Here is a 19,385-nt window from a genome sequence, read left to right as displayed (position 1 = left end):
AATAATAATAATAATAATAATAATAATAATAATAATAATAATAATAATAATAATAATAATAATAATAATAATAATAATAATAATAATATTATTATTATTATTATTATTATTATTATTATTATTATTATTATTATTATTATTATTATTATGCATTGAGGTAAGTACTAAACAGCATGCGGTTACCAAACTCAGTATTGAAAGGCATAATTAGTGGGACGATGGTGCTGACACATACAAATAGTAACCGAGATTGGGCATTATTTGCAAAGCACATTGCTAGTCCTACTGGTAACGTGATGGGCCTGAACGAGGCAAGAATAATAGTTGCTACTAATCTATGGGACCATTGGAGAAGGGTACAAAGAAAACAGGTTTCGCCTCTAGTAGATGAAGTGGTGTGAATAAATTCATGCCCGTGACGTGGGAAGGGCTTCTTTCAAAGCTGGCCAATCTTCCATTTCTACGATTGTAGTATGTAAGCGAATGTTTTCTAGAGGGCCTGCTGCATTGCTGTTGATGAATAAGATGCCAGTTACCGTACCATCTGGACTACTTTTACCAAATAAAAAACCAGTGACCTCCTGCATGCTAACCCAAAACTCTATCCACTGTACCAACTATACAGCAAGACTAATATGTGCTGAGAGAGATAGTTACCATACATGTGATTACAGTGTTGCCAGATTGCCACACTTTAATGTCCTTTCTCTACCAGATGTACTCGCCGGACGAAATTTTGTAAGCAAGCAATGCCTACACTTCTTCTGTTGCTAGGTTAAATTTTCTTCTTTTACCAAAATGCAGTGGGGTTTACGCATCTTCATGTCACTAACATGCTACTGTAACTGCAGTTGTTGCAGAATCCTGATACAGTGTATTATTAAACAAACAATTGAGGACAAGCAGATAAGTAGCTTTGGAAAAGTTAATTGTCGATATAAAAATAAACCTGTAATTTCGTCGTACATGTTGTTACAAACCTATACTAATCCCTGTTTCACCAGTTGATGATGCCCCTTAAAGAATTAAGTTATTTCACTGATAAGATCTACAGTTAATCATTTATCGCAGAAGATAAGAAAGTTTCACATTTTAGTGGTATGGCAAAATACTCTCCTCTATGCTTGCTATCATTTGTCAAAAATTTATTCTTTATGGGAATATTTCACTCTCACTGCATCGTTTGTGCACATGAGGGTATGTGTGCGAGCTCATTGTAGATAGTTATCATATGGCCTAACATAAACTCATATGACTCCTGTTCTTCATTGTAGTATCTTCTAATTTTGAAATATTACAGTAACTATGATTGTTAAAGAAATGATAGGCAGTTCACAATGAAGCTGATAAGATGCCATAAAATTTGCAAAAGTCAACTTTCTTACCAAATAGTTTCTTTAATATTGTGTGAGAAAGATGGCAGAACAGCTGGTGTGCGCACATTGCAGTTCTGTGTTGTAACCATGCCAAAGTGGGCTGAGAATGTTTAATTCAAAACAGATGCACACAGTGCTGGAGACAACAGAAAACTAAGGCAGTAGGCTCTTTGAGACAGAGGGCCAGACTTACCCATCAATGATAATATTCTAGGTTATCCTGTGTTTCAGAACCAATACCAGAGAAAAGGTACATATTACATTCTAGTCATTTCCTACAACGCCTGTCCCTTTTGATCCTGAGTTTTTAGTGATTTGCCTCCCTCCCCCCCTCCCTATTTTTTATTACTTGATACATGTCAGTTTTATTCCATGGATGCCACAGTGAGACGACTCTCAGGTTTGGAGAGAAGTTAAAAATGTACACGATTTAAATGATAACTAAAATGATTTCACATTGCAGAAGGTTACACTGCTAATTACAGTTATAACCTACAACGTTAAATTTAAGAGTTTCTGTAAAAATACTCAGTGAATTAAGTCACCCAGCAGAAGGTTTTCTTTTTCAGTTTTAAACTCCAACATTTCCATTTCCATTTTTATTATCACATAACATGCCTTATACAATCAAAGATTGTGACATAGGTGACTTATCAGTTTTACACTATATATAATAATACCTATTGTGTAAAATCTTCAAAGAGGTATTTTAATTACAATTATAATGCATTGTTGCCATTCAAGAAATCTTCTACACTATAGTAACATTTATCTTTCAGATATTTTCCAAGTCTCTTTTGGTACCTTTTACATTTGGATCCTCCATACCTTTCCATATTTTATTTACAAATTTCATGCCCATATAGTATGGGGTTTTTTCATATGATTTTAATCGGTGGGTGTGTAACACGTAGCTCGTTCTATATCTAGTATCATATTGATGCAAGAAGCAGTTGCCCTCCAAATGTCGTGGGTTTCTTTTCGTGAAAGTGAGAGTTTCATAGATGTATATGCTTGGAATGCTCATTAGATATAAAGGTTTACATTGTTGCTTTGGTTTTGCTCCCACCATTGCTCAGATGATTCTTTTTTGTAGTCTAAAAGCCCTAAGTAAATTTGTTTTTTCAGACCCCAGAAAATTATACAATCCCTAATGACTGAAACAAAATATGCATTATATACAGTTTTTCTTACAGCTAAATCAGTAATACTATACAAGATATTCATAATATATACAAGGCTATTCAGTCGATCCAGTATGTCGTCCACATGGTGACTCCATAACAGGTTTTTATTGACTAATATACCAAGGAATTTGACACAGCGTGCAGTCTCTAATTTTTTGTCCATATACCTTATTTCTCTTATAGACTGTGCAGATTGTTTTGTGGTGAAATGAACAATTTCTGTTTTTGTAAAATTTAATGTCAAGTTATTGTTTTTGACCCATGCCTCCACTTCCCCAAGTGTTTGTTCAATATGACGATTAGGTCTACCTCATTTTTACAACAGACTACAGCTGTTGAGTCATCTGCATAGAGGATAGTATCAGACTGGACCTGGCATGGCATATCATTAATATAATACAGAAAAAGTAGTGGCCCTAATATTAAACTTTGTGGAACACCTAATTGAGTGTGTTTCCGGCCAGAGAGAAATTTCTTGCCATTGATGTTAATAAGTACTCTTTGTTTTCTGTTTGCCAAGTATGATGACATCCAGCTAAGAGATTTGTCTTGAAAACCATAGCGTGCCAATTTTTGGAGAAGCAGGTCATGATTTACTGTGTTGAAGGCTTTGAACAGGTCACAAAAGATGCCTGACGCACACATTCTATCATCAAGACATGTGCTGACTTTTGTGACTAATTCATTTATTCCATGGATTGTGCTGCGGCCTTTTCTGAAACCATATTGATTGCGTAAGATAATGCTGTTAGATGAATTGTGATTTTCGATCTGATCACATGCAGCTCTTTCAAATATTTCTGAGAAAATTGGTAACAGTGAGATTGGCCTATAGTTGCCCAATTAATCTTGTTTGCCTTTTTTATGTACTGGCCGAACTTCTGCATATTTTAATCGATCTGGGAAACATCCCTCATCAAAAGATTGGTTGATTATGAAAGAGAGTGGATATGCAATACTATGATGGACTATTTTTGTTATTTCAGTGGGGACCTCATCCCACCCCACAGATTTTAAATTTTTTAGGGACATTATGATTTTGATGACATCTGAGATGGAAACATGAGAACTTAAAACATGGACAATTAGTGTCTGTCATATTGGGCTTTGTTTTTGGTGGTGAACAGTCACCAAATTTGTTACAGTTTATGAAAAAGTCATTGAATGATTCACAAATGGCAAACATCTCTACCATTTATCACTATTTTAGAAGGGCATTTTCTCTCTGCCTTACTGCCAACTTCGCTTCTTATAACAGACCGAACAGCTTTCGATTTGTTTTTTGCATTTGAAATGAAGTTATTATTCGCAGTACATTTTGCTAGTTTAACTAGTTTGTCACATGTTTTTTTGTATGTGCTTACATACTTAAGAAATTCAGGGCTTTGATTTCCTTTTGATGACATCAGAGATGGAAACATGCAGATTCCTCTTAGTAGCACAAGACACTCTAATTCCTTTTGTTACCCATGATCTACTTTTATGGGACCTGCTCCTCACTGTTACAAAAGGGAAGCATTCATTGAATATACCCAAGAATTCAGTTGAAAAGTTATTGTAATTGTCACTTGTGGAAGTGTGTTTGCTGACTGTCCATTTGGTTTGGCTTAGTTTTTTACAACATACTTCCACATTTCCTTGACTGAAATTCCTACATCTTTTTCTTGTGCAGACTGAATTTTGCTTTGGTAGTGATAAAAATGGCACTTTATGGACTGATACTCCTAAATCTAGAAGAAACTTTTCTTTTACGTAATAAATATAACTACTTACACTATTGTCAATACACGTTGCAGAGGTTGCTGCAATTTTTGTATACGGGTCAAAATTGAGATTTAGCCCATTTGTGGCTACTACCAGGTTCCTTAAGTACGAAGAAAATTTGTCATCAGTCCTTACATCTATGTCGAAGTCAGCACATATAACCACTTTTTTGTACAGTTTCTCACTTTTTAATTTATGTGGCAATGTATCAAACTTATCTAAAATACAGAGCGTATATGGTACCCAGGGGTGCGATATATGCTGATAATTAATATGTTATACTCGTATATACAACAACTTATCTGCATGACATTTTGTACTGCCTGTTGTTGAAATTACATGATAAGCCATTGGACATGAATCACGAGTTGATTTTTTCAAATATTTTGAGTTACTTACCTTTTCAGTAACACAAGATTTTATTCCTATAATTGTATTATCTGCAAAAAGAACAAAAATTTGCATGTTTTGTAACTCCTAGTGGAACATCATTAATGTTCATCAGAAGACTGAAAATAGAATCTTGTCATACATTCTGTCTGGATGCTTCAAATTGCAAGTGCCTTGATTGATGTGGAACTGATATGCTCTGCTTTCTGTCATTCTGATAGGATGCTATTCCACAATATTTCAACATTCGTGTGACAATGTAATGATTAACACAATCCAGTCACAAAATATTTCCAGTGGGTGTAATTTCAGATTTGATCCAAATATTTCTTCCCTTGCAGCATTTTTATTCTGAAATAGACATTTAAAAAATCTGGAAACCAGATACTCAATGATATGTTAAAATTTGTTTATTTGTTAGTACTGCTCCATGTGTGTTTATTTTGGTAGCCAGTATATGGAATTATTCTTGTCAGTAATAAGTCCAAATGTACTCTTGGCCCATATAATTCTGTTCCATTGAGAACTAACGATCACCAAGTAGCCTTCCACTTATAGTCAGACATGGAATATAAAAAGAAATCACAGGTACCCTTAAAGCCAGTCAGGTTTCTTCACCAGACTCTAAGGTGATTTCTCTTGCATTTTTTTGCGAATCTGAGTTAGTCCTTCATATCTAATACCTTTAACTGTGGCAGGCTGCTCAGTACAAAGTAAATAAATTGTAGGTTTCACAGGTAATGGTGCACATGATAAAAACTCAGAGATAACATGTCAGTTGTGTTATATGTCTGTAATTATCCATTAAATAATTAATTTGCAATTTTTAGAAATTAAAATTCATGTGGGGTGCTGGAAATAAATTTTACTTTATTAAATTGCAATGTAGTATTAAAACACAACCTTCAGATTGACAACAGCTCTACTTACTTACCCACATATCAACATTTCAGCTACCTCCGCAGACTTTCAGGGAGCACAAGAAAGAGGTATACTCTGTGGACTGGAGTCAAACACGGCAAGAGCAGTTCATCCTTTCTGCTTCGTGGGACTGCAGTGTGAAACTGGCAAGTACTGTCTTATAATGTTGTGATAACTTGAAATGCTCCTGGTAACGAAACTGTAATGTACTACCCTATCACAATACTATTGCACTTGGCTTCCTGTGGCCATTATCGAAAATTTGTTGACTTTACTGTAAACAAATACAGTGGTGAGTAAGGAAAACACATTGTACTGTAAATGATTTCAAGACAGTTATGCATATACTGTCAAGTTTTTCAGCATGTTCTCTTGAAATATCATGATGAAAGCTTGCAATAAGGTGAGTGAAGTGCCCTCGCACTCGCAGATGCAAGAATATCATGGTTGACTACTATAGCTCTGCCCCTTTGTTTCCACCTTCCTCGCAATTTATAAATCAAGATTCATGACACACTGCACACACATTAAACTATTAGAAAGTGTCAGATGATATGTAAATAAAATTAACACTGTAATTGAACATCTCAGAGGGAAAATAAAATTGAATATCCTTAAGACAATGTGCAGAGTGGTAGAGAAACAAGAAAGAAGACGAGGTAACAGCTTTCATCCATATTCTTTCTGTTCACATACATTTTTAGCAGTATTAGGATAGTAATACACAATATACATCTGAAGAGTATTACATTCTGTCATTTTGTCAGTAGTTGAAAACAGCCTGTGTGGCCTACCCAGCTTCCCTGATCTACCTCCCTTCCCCTCTGTCAAGGAAGGAACTAACAGTTAAATGTGTGTGTGTGGAGAGACATCGACACAAACAACGTCCATCATCTTGTCAAATCAAGGGAGGAGTGATGGTACCAGTTGTAATGGTTTAATTAGGCTGTTTAATATTAAAAACAGCCAACCAAGAGAGCTCAGCCTTCTATAAAAATTAAAAGTTACATACCGTCACAGCTGTCACCTAGCATAACAAATTTTATTTGTAAAATTTATAATTTTAACTGAATTTTCTGTTGGTGCTTGGCAGAACATTTTAATAATATTGAAAAAGGAAAACACTTCCTAATTTTCTGAAAAATTATATTTATTTTGTCATGAACCACCTTTCAGCTCCTCAGGCCGTCTTCATGTGACAACTGAATGTCGCAAAGAGATAAACATGATGTGGGACTTATACAGATGTTAATGATGTTATTTGTACAGAGGATACAAATATGACAAACTAACCTGAATTTTCTTATTTTGTGAGCTTAAATGCTGTAGTATCAATATTATGAGAAGGAAAGTAGCTACTCACCCCACACACACACACACACACACACACACACACACACACACACACACACACACACACACACACACGTGCAAATGCAACTCACACACACGACTGCAGTCTCAGGCAACTGAAACCACGCTGCGAACAGCAGCATTAGTGCATGATAGGAGTGGCGACTGGGTGGGGGAAAGGAGGAGGCTGGGGCTGGGAGGGTGTATAGTATGGTGGGGATGGCAAACAGTGAAGTGCTGCAGGTTGGGTGGCAGGCAGGGGAGAGGTGGGGAGGGGGAGGGGAAGTAGCAGGAAAGGAAAGAAATGGAGAGAAATAAGTAACATAAAATAAATAAAAAAAGACTGAGCGTGGCAGTCGAATGACAGCTGTGTAGTGCTGGAATGGGAGCAGGGAAGGGGCTGGATGGGTGAGGACAGCGACTAACAAAGATTGAGGCCTGGTCAGTTACGAGAATGTAGGATGTATTGCAGGGGAAGTTCCCATGTGCGCTATTCAGTAAATCTGGTGTTGATGGGAAGGATCCATATGGCACAGGCTGTGAAGCAGTCTGAGAAATGAAGGATATCATGTTTGCAGTGTATTTAGCAACAGTGTGGATCACTTGTTTCCTGGCCACAGTTTGTCGGTGGCCAATCATGTGGACAGCAGCTTGTTGGTAGTCATGCCTACATAGAATGCAGTACAGTGGTTGCAGCTTGGCTTGTAGGCCACATGACTGGTTTCACAGGTAGCCCTGCCTGTGGTGGGATAGGTGATGTTAGTGACCGGACTGCAGTAGGTGGTGGTGGGAGGATGTATGGTACATGTCTTGCCATATAGGTCTATTACAGGAGTATAAGCCATGAGGTAAGGGATTGGAAGCAGGGGTTGTGTAAGGATGGATAAGTATATTCTTAGGTTCAGTGGACAGCAGAATACAACTATGGGAGGGGTGAGAAGGATAGTGGGCAGGACATTTCTCATTTCAGGAGGTAATCGAAACCCTGGCGGAGTAATTCAGTTGCTCCAGTCCTGGGTGGAACTGAGTTAAGAGGGGAATGCTCCTCTGTGGCCGGACGGTGGGGCTTTGGGAGGTGGTGGAAGACTGGAAAGATAAGGCACGGGAGATTTGTTTTTGTAAAAGGTTGGGAGGATAATTACGGTCAGTGAAGGCTTCAGTGAGACCCTCGGTATATTTCGAGAGGGACTGCTCATCACTGCAGATGCGACGACCACGGGTGGCTAGGCTAGGCTGTACAGAAGGGACTTCTTGGTATGGAATGGGTGGCAGCTGTTGAAGTGGAGGTATTGCTGGTGGTTAATAGGTCTGATATGGACAGAGGTACTGATGTAGCCATCGTTGAGGTTGAGATCAACATCTAGAAAGGTGGCTTGTTAGGTTGAGTAGGACCAGGTGAAGTGTGTGTGTGTGTGTGTGTGTGTGTGTGTGTGTGTGTGTGTGTGTGTATGCATATCTGTGTCTGTTGTTGATAAAGGCCATTGGCCAAAAGTTTTAAGTGTGAAAATCTTTTTGTTGTGCCTATCTGCGACTCAGCATCTCCGCTATATCGTGAGTAGCAACTTTCCTTCTTGTAATATTGTTACATTCCATCCTGGATTTTCCATTGTTTGATAAATGCTGTAATAATATATCTGTCTTAGTGGTACCTGTTCACAAGAACAGCACAAATGGTTCAAATGGCTCTGAGCACTATGGGACTTAACTGCTGAGGTCATCAGTCCCCTAGAACTTAGAACTACATAAACCTAACTAACCTAAGGACATCACACACATCCATGCCCGAGGCAGGATTCGAACCTGCGACTGGAGTGGTCACGCGGTTCCAGACTGTAGCGCTTAGAATCACTTGGCCACTCTGGCCGGCAGTACAGCACATCATCAACAAATATGATCCAGTACTTAATTTTACAATTCATTGGCTCTTTCTCTAAGAAATTTTGTTTGAAATTGTCCATAAAAATATGTATCTCCTCTTGAAAACTTTGTTTACCCTTTTTTAGTTACTGTAATTATTGTAATATTTTCCTATGCAATACTTTGTCATTTTTTGTATCTTCTGTGCAAATAGTATCTGTGTAAGTTGCACATCATGTTTATTCCTGTTTGTGACATTTAGTTGTCACCTGAAGATGGCCTGAGAAGCAAAAGCCAGTTTGTGACCAAATAAATATAATTTTCTAGAACATCGGGAAGTGTTTCATTTTTAATATTTGTGTTTGTAAACATTAAATGTGGACAAGGATTTACCCATTCAGAAGGGTGCTGAAGCCTTTTTGAGGACCTGAAAATCACCCAGAGACTGTACAGTGGGAGATTACTACTAGCAAGCCAAGAAAATGCAGCAAGATACCAGCTGCATGAAACCACTGACAGAATAGCCTCTTTCAAGGAAACTGCAGCATATACCTAACTAGAAGTTCTTTTCCCAGGGAGGAGAGGTATAGGGTGGGGAAGTTTAAAAGGAAGAGCAGGTCAACTAGACCCGTAGTACAGGGGGGGGGGGGGGGGGGAGTAGACAAAGATTAAGTATCCACGTGCTCCTGTTTGATTATTTTAGGTACAGTGATTTTGCTATACTTAAATTTTTGTTATGGATTATATTAGCAGTCCTTAGAGCAAGTGTGTGCATTTTATGCTTTGTGTGGGTATGTGAGGGGGAGAGAGAAAATGTCACAGAATTGCTGAAGAAGTTGTATATTCAGTATTGCTATTGTCAGAAACGCCTTTGATTGTCTTAATTATACTTTTTTGTTTGATAATGTGACATCTAGGGGCCTGGTTAGTATACTGTGTGAATTCACAATTTTGTCACACGTATGTTGCCATGAATAAGTCAGTGCCACCATTGTCTAACGTGAAGTAATAAACTGTAACAGTAATGAAAGAAAAGGCATTTTCTATATATTAGATTGCTGCATAACTCCATATTGGTTTTTTTTTTCCTATGTTGGTATTCCAGTTGCTAAGGGCTTATTTATCGATTTTCATTTTCTCTTTGCAGTTCATTGTTGCTATTTGAGTTAACATATTGTCATTTTGTCACAGTGAGTGAAGCAATGGGTGCTAGAAAATTGAATGCCAAGTGGAGGAATCAGAACATTTGCGACACCCTCTTCTATTTGAGTTCCGTAGATGGGTGACAGCAGCAGAGGTAGCCAGAAACATTTGTGCCATGTATGGGGATAATGCCACTGGACAAAGCAAAACAAATGGTTTTCTCAATTTAAGAAAGATTGTCGTAATGTTAGTGACTCTCTGCATTCGGGAAGACCTTTGGGGTTTGAAGAAGATTGTTTAAATGAATTAATCCTACAATGACATCCATCTGTGTACTCAAGAACTTGCAGATGTGATGAACTGTGATCATTCCACCATCATGCTACATTTACATGCAATGGGGAAGGTTAAAAAATTAGGTATATGCTCCAAGTGAAATTCGTAAAAATCAATTCTTGGTCATATGTGCAACTCTGCTTGCATGTTATCAATTGGTGTCTGAACAATGACCATTCCTATCCTGAATTGTTACTGATGATCAGAAATGGCGTCTTTATGCTAATATCAGGAAAAGAAAGGAATGGTTGAGCCCACACAAAGCAGCAACTTCCTGTACAAACATCTGTTCACGTCCACAAAGGATAATGTCATGCATCTGGTGGAACAGCGATGGTGTGGTGTACTACAAACTTCTTCCTTGAGGAGTAACCATACAGCTGACATTTATTGTCAACAACTGAGATGGCTTTGGAGACAGTCCAAGAACAATGGCCAGAAAGACAACATGAATTGATGCTAACTCCACTATCATGCCCACCTGCATTCTGCTAGACTGACAAAAAGCACTATACAGAAATTGGGTTGGGAAGTCATTCCACAACTCTGCCCCCCTTATTCACCTGATCTTGTGCCTCAGATTGTTAACTTTTCTGCTCTCAATCAAACAACCTTCAAGGAACTTCCTTCCTGAATGAACATGCGCTCCAAACATAGCTCAACAAATTCTTCACCTCAAAACCATGTGATTTCTACAGCTGCAGAATCGAAAAGGTACCCCAGCATTGGCAGACTGCTGCAAGTAGTGAAGAATAATATATTATTGATAACTAGTCTCTGTTATGTGTATATGTTGTTTATTAAAATTATGTAAAAACCTTAAACTTATGCACCAGCCCAATATATTAGTGGAGACAAAGAGGTTAAGAGAGAATTGACATAAAATTATAGAGGGAAAAACTTTGCTGCAATTGTTGATTATGCAGTGGTTGTTGTAGTTGGCCTATGTGCAACAGTTTATTTTTATTGAGAATTTCAGTAACATTGTGCTCATGTACCATACTGAATTTGTAAGAAATGTTAACATATCTTAAATTCTTACACTAGACAAAACAGTTCCAATGAGATTCAACTCAGTAGCCATTATCAGAAAGTGATGTGCTAGACAGATAAGATTATGGAGGAATGTCAGTATAAATAGGAGAAGCTGTTCTCTGTGTACCAAGCATTCAGTCCAAGGCTTATGTATGCAGAAAAACAAGTAAATGTTGACTTAAAAGAGAATTCTGTTGTTAAGTTTCAGCTTGGAAAAAAAGATATGGATTATTTAACAAATGCTAGCAATTGATGAGACAAGAACAAAAGATAATGTCAGAGAATTAGTAGCAGAATGGTGGAAACTATAATTTTGATGCAGAATTGCAGACTATTACAAACTAATGATCTGCTGTATAAGAGACAATAGTAACCTCTTTATAGTTAGATAACATCTACACACTGGATGTACAATTTGTTTTTTTGCAAACCAAGCTCTATGATTGGTGGAAATTGTGCTACTGTCTGTGGATGACTCAAAGTTCGAGCATGTCTCTTCTCTCCCTCCTCATGTTCCAAGATTTACAGAGGCTCTCTCAAATGTGTTGTCCAGCGGTATAGCAAGAGAATCTCGGTGAAGCTTGTAACATCTGGAGGTAACAAGTGAAGAGATGAAACTTGTGATGCATCCATGGTTAATGTAATTTGTAGGTCACTTCCAATAAAATTACCTCTTAATGATTTTGAGGCCAGATCCAGCAAACAATTTTAACCCGTTATGAATATATTCACTTTATTGTTACTTGAAGTGGAGACATTGGGAACATGGCAGCTATGAGGTTGAAAAAGGAAAGAAAAAGAAGGAAAAAAAAATTCTGCAATCAGGTGTTGAAGATTACATGATGTTGACTGGCCACTGTGTGATCCTCTGCCATGTGCATTGTATGGATGCAATATGGAGGGAAGGTGTTTCTTCAGTTGGTATCATGAGGCTGACTCCATTCTATTCCAGTCCTCCTACCAAGGAAAAATCCATGGAATTACTGGGAATTGAACCAGGGTCCTCTGTACGAGTGTCAGACATACAGGTCAGTTGGCTACAAAGATGAGATAGAAAAACGCCATATTAATTCAGAGTTAATGGTCTTGTCACTTCCAAACAGTGTAATCTGATATCCATAAAGGGAACTACAAAATAATTTGTCAACAACCTTAATAATTGTTTATCCCTGAGACAATTTGTGTAGTAATATAATAAATCTTATTTTGCCGTCCACGTATGTATTTTGTCACCTTTCTGTCTAGAATAAAACCCAATTCCCCAAATAATTTAAATTTTAATGTGAATTTTTTAAAGTACCTTGCAAGTGTTGGCATAAAGAAGCAGTCAAATACACTAGTGAGCCAAAACATTGACCACCTGCTCAGTAGTATGTTGGTCCACCACTGGAGAGCAATAGATTCTGCATTTCATGGATTCAGTAAGTCCTTGGTAGATTTCTGGAGGTATGTGGCACCAGCTGTTTAGACACAGGTCATGCAATGCCTACAAATTATGGACTGGTAATACGTGGGTGGAAAGCTGACATCTAGTAGTATATTCAATGTGTTACATTGTATTTAGATCAGGTGGATTTGGTGATCAAGACTTCAGTGTGAGCTCTCTATTGTGCTGCTCCAATCACTCTAGCACGATTCTGGCCTTGTGACAAGGCAGTTATTCTGCTGGAATATGCCATCACCACTTGATAAGACCTGAAACATGAAGGGCTGCAGGTGGTCTGCAATAATTTTCCATAGTCCACAGATGTCATAATGCTTTTGATTACTGCTCATGTCCCATGGAAGGCAAAGTGAGTGTCCTCCATAGCACAACACTGCCCCAACTGCCATATGTCAGTGGCCCAGTTATATTTCAGGCAGCCATTTGCCTGGTTGCAGCATATCTGGACATGGCCATTGAATTGGTGTAGTAAGAAACTTGATCCACTCAGACAGGTAATACATTTCTGTTGATTCATGGTCCAATTTCAATTATCTTGTGCCCATTGCTGTTGTAAATGGCGATGTCATTGGGTCAGCACAGGAATGCACAGGGTTTGTCTGCTCAGAGCCACATAATGATGCGTTCTTAAGCACTTGTGGCTAACACTGTACTCTTGTCATCAGATCTGCCATAGATCATTCCTACTCTACTTTATAGAGCAGGCAAGCCTCTAATCTCAGCATCCTGTGATAAGACCTGGAAGTTCAACACCTTGTTACCTGCTTGTGCTTTCACAGTCCTTCAACCACTTTTTGCAGGTGCTCATGGCAGAAGTACTTAGTCAGTCGACCAGCTTCACTATTCAGAAATGCTCATTCCCAAGCACTGAGCCATAACAGCCTGCCCTTTGTCAAAGTTAACCCATGTCACTAGACTTCATCTTTGTTAGAATGATTCCTCATTTGTTTCCATTCCACTTACATACTTTCCTTATCACCAAGTGGGCTTTAGTCTTGCAGTCAGCATAATTTTTGGCTCGTCAGGATATATCACAACTTATGATGTTGGTTACTTTTTATAGTAAATCTCTCCAAAACATGAAAATGGAGAATCACTGGGGGAATGGTGGTGTATACTAATAACAAAACTCCAGTGATGATTCCGGAAATGATGATGAGTTAACACTTTAAATAATTGCAATTGTGATTATTCAAATTTGCAAGAAGAGGAACATTTTCAGTGCATATCACCCATTCCATTCCTCAGTCACTGTTCCAGTTCATGTATGGTAGAGATCCAAAACCTAATCCGTTGCTAATATTAAATATTTTGCAGTTAAAAATTAAAAACTATTCTGAATGTTAAGAAGTTATATATCTCTATAATTCTCTTGCAGTGGGATCCAAACCGTTCAAACTCTCTGGCAACATTCTTGGGACACTCCCAACTAGTTTACAATGCTATGTGGTCTCCACATGTTCCTTCATGCTTCGCCTCTGTCTCAGGTGTGTTTCTACAATGCCTAAAGTTTGTATTCTCTTTATTTGTTACTTCATTAATATTTCTGATTTATTAACTGTCTAATTATGTTTAATATATGTAAACATAAAGCCAGTACAATGTCATTGGCAAAACAATGATGTAACGCATTATTCAAGTACGTTTCATTAACCACATTCTTTTTTGCTAGTTTAGAGATACATATTTCCATTTTCTTGTATAATGATAATTTTGAAAGTGAACCTTGGCTAGCTGAACCTTTTTATTATCTTTAGGAAATAAATCAATTAAACATGGCAGACTACTTCCCCCTCCTCTTTTGTATCAAGAAAAAGAAACCTCCATTCACATAAGTTCAAGATCTTCTTAGCTTTCTCCCTGCTTTCCTTTCAAATATTTTTGTCGGTAAACTCATGTGTTACATCATTGTTTTAGCCATATCTATAGACAACTAGATCATATTGTACCAGAAAAAAGCAAACCTGCTTTAGTTGAAGGCCAGGGACAGTCATTTCTATGCTATATCATCAGAGAATAACATCCTTACAGGATTTAGAAAATCTGTAACATAGCTAAAGTGATGACTTCAAATTTTACAACCTAATGTGCACATACAGTTATGTATAGTAGAATATAAAATAGTCAAAAATCATGCAGTCTCAAAGTAAATATTGTAGGTATTACTATTTCTTTAATTTTCTGTCTTGGTCACATTTACCTTTGATTCAACGGAGACTAGTTTCAGACATTTCTGGTCATCTGTCATATTGTAAAATACAAAATATTGAAGTATACATGTAATATACATATAGCATTCTATATGTACAGATAATAATGGTTCATATTAATGGTTATAACATACCAGAGTTGTTCTCAAGCGATTAATAAAATAAATTCATAGTATAACAACATTTACACATTTTAAATTATTCCTGATGCATGTACATGTGCATGTGCCGCCCCCCCCCCCCCCCCCCCCCCCACACACACTCTCACTCTTTTAATGTTGCAATCTCTCATTATTTTGTGAATTAATTGATCATCATACTATCCTGTAGGTGATGGAACACTGCGAATATGGAACTCGCATATGCCACAACGTGCTACAATGACATTACGAGCACATGATGCTGAGGTGCTTAGTTGTGATTGGTGCAAGTACGACCAAAATATTCTAGCCACAGGTGGTTCAGATGGCCTCATCCGGGGGTGGGATCTCCGTAGTTTCTCAATGCCAATCTTTGAACAGAAGGTAAGTAGCAGTTAAAAAATTCAAAACAAGAATATGCGAGACAGAAAGAGCATAACTCTTAAGGTCTGCTATGTTTTGCCGAAATGGGCACTGTCACTAATGGTGTGAAAACTTGCTCTTATACTGGAAGGTACCGTATTTCAAAAGTACCATTGCTTTGGCAAGTTGTGGGCAGATTTAGAGGTCCCTGTTTGCAAATGTTCAGCATGTTGTCAAATTATGCGTCAATTTCTTGGCTCATAAATTAAATTATGTGGTAATGAATGAGTCCCGATTACTCTGAGATTGTGCAAGACAGGAAAAATTCCTTAGTTCAGTAGCTTATGTTTGTATGAGGAGTGGTAGAAATCGTATTACAGAATGTATTGCACCCCTTAATGAAAACAGAAAAAGAAAAACATATTTAGCTAACTCATACTCCCAACTGATCATCATTTCTCTCCTCTGTTTTGAGTGCTCTCCTAGATTTGTCATCAGTGATACATTGAATAAAAATTGCTATAAGAGCTAACTGTATAACATTGTTGAGTTCAATAATCAGAATTATTGTTGCATAGTAGCTTTCATCAAGATAAAGTTAGTCACATGAGGAGGTTACTGGAGGAGAGGTAGCTGGCACAAATAACTTGGAAAATAAATACCTGTGATGAAAAGTAAATTAGATGGGCCAAGGAAAAAATGAGTAGAGGGAATAAAAGTTATGGCAAGAAGTAGTCTACAGGAGGGCAATTGGCAAAATAAATTGTGGAACTTAGAATGCAACAGATGACCTTTGATGTTGGAGGAAGACATCTGATAGATAAAGCAGCATCTGTAAGATATTATTGGTTTATGAATATGAAAAAAGTGTATAATTTATATTTTCAAAATGGTACATTGGGTCCTTTATCACTGTAATCGATAGAGAAAATTGTATTAAGTTGAGGCATTCATATTTTCAGCAACAGGATGGGCAAGCACTTTTCATTTGGCAGTTATATTATTTTGGCGGTTTCATACATGAAATGAAAAGATAAAATAACTTCTTATATTGAATATTGCTTTGGTTTTCTGTAATAATTATTTCTCTTTCTAGGGGTGCGAATTTGCAGTTAGAAGGGTGAAGTTCTCTCCACATCATCTCTCAGTATTAGCATCTGTTGCGTATGATTTCACTACAAGGTATGTCCTAAATGTATTCATTACTCTGTGTGTTGAACTTTCCAATGAATGAGAATTTTCTATCTCCCGTAACAAGCTGAGTTAAGGATCAATGGTAAATCATGGGGCAAAAAATTAAGAAATGATAGCTGAGCAGCAACAGTAAGACCAACTTACTTTAGAACATGAAATACCATTTGCCTTGTTTAGAAGCCAAATGTAATGAAAATATGTATAAAAGGCTGTCAGTGGTAGACTCAAGGATAATATGCTCTAAAAATTTCAAAGACAACTGCGCATGCACGGCAGCAGAGCACGGGCCAACAAAGTCTATGTTGCCGAACTGTGTTGCTACAGACAACAGTCAGCTCATTTGCCTATGGTATATTACATGTTCAAATATATGAGGGGGAATAATAAATATTAAAACCAATTTCAATCAATCGTCATGAGAGAAATATTAATTCATGTCTTGAAGACGTTGCGTCCACTGCTCCACAGATTTACTCTGCATGATGTCGGGAGGCGAGAACAGCTGACACAGCTTTGTGAAGATATGAAGTATAATTTTTCTCAAAATGGCAATTGGCTAACGATAAGGTCATTGAAACTGCTTGCAGTAATTACCATTTATTGTAATTTGAACTGCATAATAAAATGCCATACTTTTCGCTGTTAATGGGCATTATGATTGTAAACTAACACATCCAATGTTACAGTGAGAGACCACATTTATAATCCTTTGAATAAGCAAACAATTAACCAACTCCAGGGAATGCCGACCGATAACATCGAAAACCACCGATATCTCGACAAGTAACAGTTACTGTCATTTTAGGGCCTTATCCAGTTTGTGCCTTGAAAATGACATATGTTAAATGTGGAAATAGGACTTCTGACGAATTTATCCAGCTGCATTCTTGCATACAACATGATGGGAGAAGCTTAACTGCTCCTTGGGCAATATTTTGAACGTTATAGTCTTCTTAATTAAAAGAATGCAAAGTCCTAATCAAAAAGGCTAGGAAATTCTCCATTATTATGTATGCAACTGATATGTTGACGAACACATTTTTTAAACCATGAGTCTGTAAAACTAAGAAATGTTATTACTTTGTTCCAAAGTCTATATCGTAACACCATCGTCACTTCTGTTGGAGTCAATTTCTGAACAATATGATTGTAAATTTACAATGGGAGGTTCAAGGCACATATACATCATCACTTCCCTGTCAAATTCTTCTTTCTGAAGTGTTTCAGCATGCCGCATAGACAGTGCGCCAGCTGCAAGTGGAATGTTGTCTATTGCCTCATTGTCTATTGTCTCGTGCACAAGCGATTCACTGTATGTTATCTTGAATGTTTCATTTCTTTCTCCCACATAGCCTTAAAACCCTTTGCCCAAATCAGTTCTATGGGGCTACACTGACAGTGACATGGTGGTAAATGTTAAACTGTGTGACCCCATTCACATGCAAGGAGGTAAAGTTTGTACATTCTGTCACGTGACTTGTATAAATTGACAGGCTGCAGGAGATCGGCACGAGTCTGGTTTATACGGTGCTTAATATTTTTGTTTTTAAGCTGGGGAAAAATATCCACTTTTCCAGTGTTTGTAATTGATGTTTTCTCTATAACATTTGAATTATAATTGACAATGACCAACTTCAAAGCAAGGTATGACAATAATTGTGAATCACATCATGAAAATGACAGCGTTCATTTCCAAATGATAATCACTGCTGTTTTTCTTACACGTAAATAAAAGTTTATTCTCAGAAACAAAACCAGAAGAAGAGCTAACATGAAGAATAATTATCTGAGAACCTATTCCTACGAGAACTTTAAATCTGCCACTACCATTACACATTTTCCAGCAGATCTTTTTCAAAAGATTCTGACTGATTCATCAAGGTAATACAATGATGAACTACCTCCTTCTCTTGTATCATGAATCTTTATATGGGATATAGTTCATGCTGCATCTATGTCACTTCCTTGATCTAAAACACTCTTCTTAATGTATCTGGAACTGCATTTACATTGACGAAGCTGCATAACTATTACAGGTTTATATGATGTCAGGCATTCATCATTCACATCAAGCATTTTAAAATAGCGTCGTTAAAACCATCCATTTGTGTCACAGGTTCCTTGCGATTTCAGTGCTTTCCAGGTAACACGAAACCAACTGTTTCTATGGTTGCTACAGCTCTGACACTTTCATTTACAATTCCTTTTACAGTTCTCTTGCCAACACCACCTGGTTCTGCAGTCTGTTCTTGTGTTTTCAAATGTCAACGGTAGGAGACCTGCTTCCAAATTCACGTTTGAAAAAGTTATAAATGCTTGACTTGACTTTTTTTTTAAAATCACACTTAAAACATTTACAGATACATGTTCACAGTTATACTGCTGCAAGGAAAAGAGTGAAACAATAAAAAAAATTGACAGTTGAATGAATAATTCGGTTGTCGCCAAGTACGGCAACAGTGCAGCATGTAGAAGTGAGATTCTCGCTCTCTAGTTGTAACTCTCTGCCAGTGCCTAGTGGAGGGGGATACGCAGAATGGCTGAAAACTGACCGCCTTCTTACATGACGCAAACTTTAGGACCAGTTCAATCAGTACTCTTGTCCCCACACACAAAAAATTGTACCAACCCTTTGCAGTTAAACTGTTGTTTCTTTTTTATGTTGTGTATCA

The 19,385-nt window shown here is 37.4% G+C and overlaps 1 protein-coding gene across 1 annotated transcript in view; it reads left to right on the top strand.

Moving 5' to 3' along the window:
- The window catches only part of LOC126100603 (peroxisomal targeting signal 2 receptor), a 41,474-nt gene that overhangs the window by 10,024 nt on the left and 12,065 nt on the right, over positions 1 to 19,385 (top strand). Inside the window, exons 4-7 of the mRNA XM_049911231.1 lie at positions 5,671 to 5,784; positions 14,185 to 14,293; positions 15,347 to 15,540; positions 16,616 to 16,701. Of these exons, the coding sequence (XP_049767188.1) occupies positions 5,671 to 5,784; positions 14,185 to 14,293; positions 15,347 to 15,540; positions 16,616 to 16,701 (503 nt within the window). The remainder of the gene's footprint in view (positions 1 to 5,670; positions 5,785 to 14,184; positions 14,294 to 15,346; positions 15,541 to 16,615; positions 16,702 to 19,385) is intronic.

The sequence above is a fragment of the Schistocerca cancellata genome, chromosome 9 (genome assembly GCF_023864275.1).
Source record: "Schistocerca cancellata isolate TAMUIC-IGC-003103 chromosome 9, iqSchCanc2.1, whole genome shotgun sequence".
In the NCBI taxonomy this organism is placed as follows: domain Eukaryota; kingdom Metazoa; phylum Arthropoda; class Insecta; order Orthoptera; family Acrididae; genus Schistocerca; species Schistocerca cancellata.
Note: the sequence above shows the minus strand (reverse complement) of the source record. Positions and strands in the feature narration are given on the sequence as shown.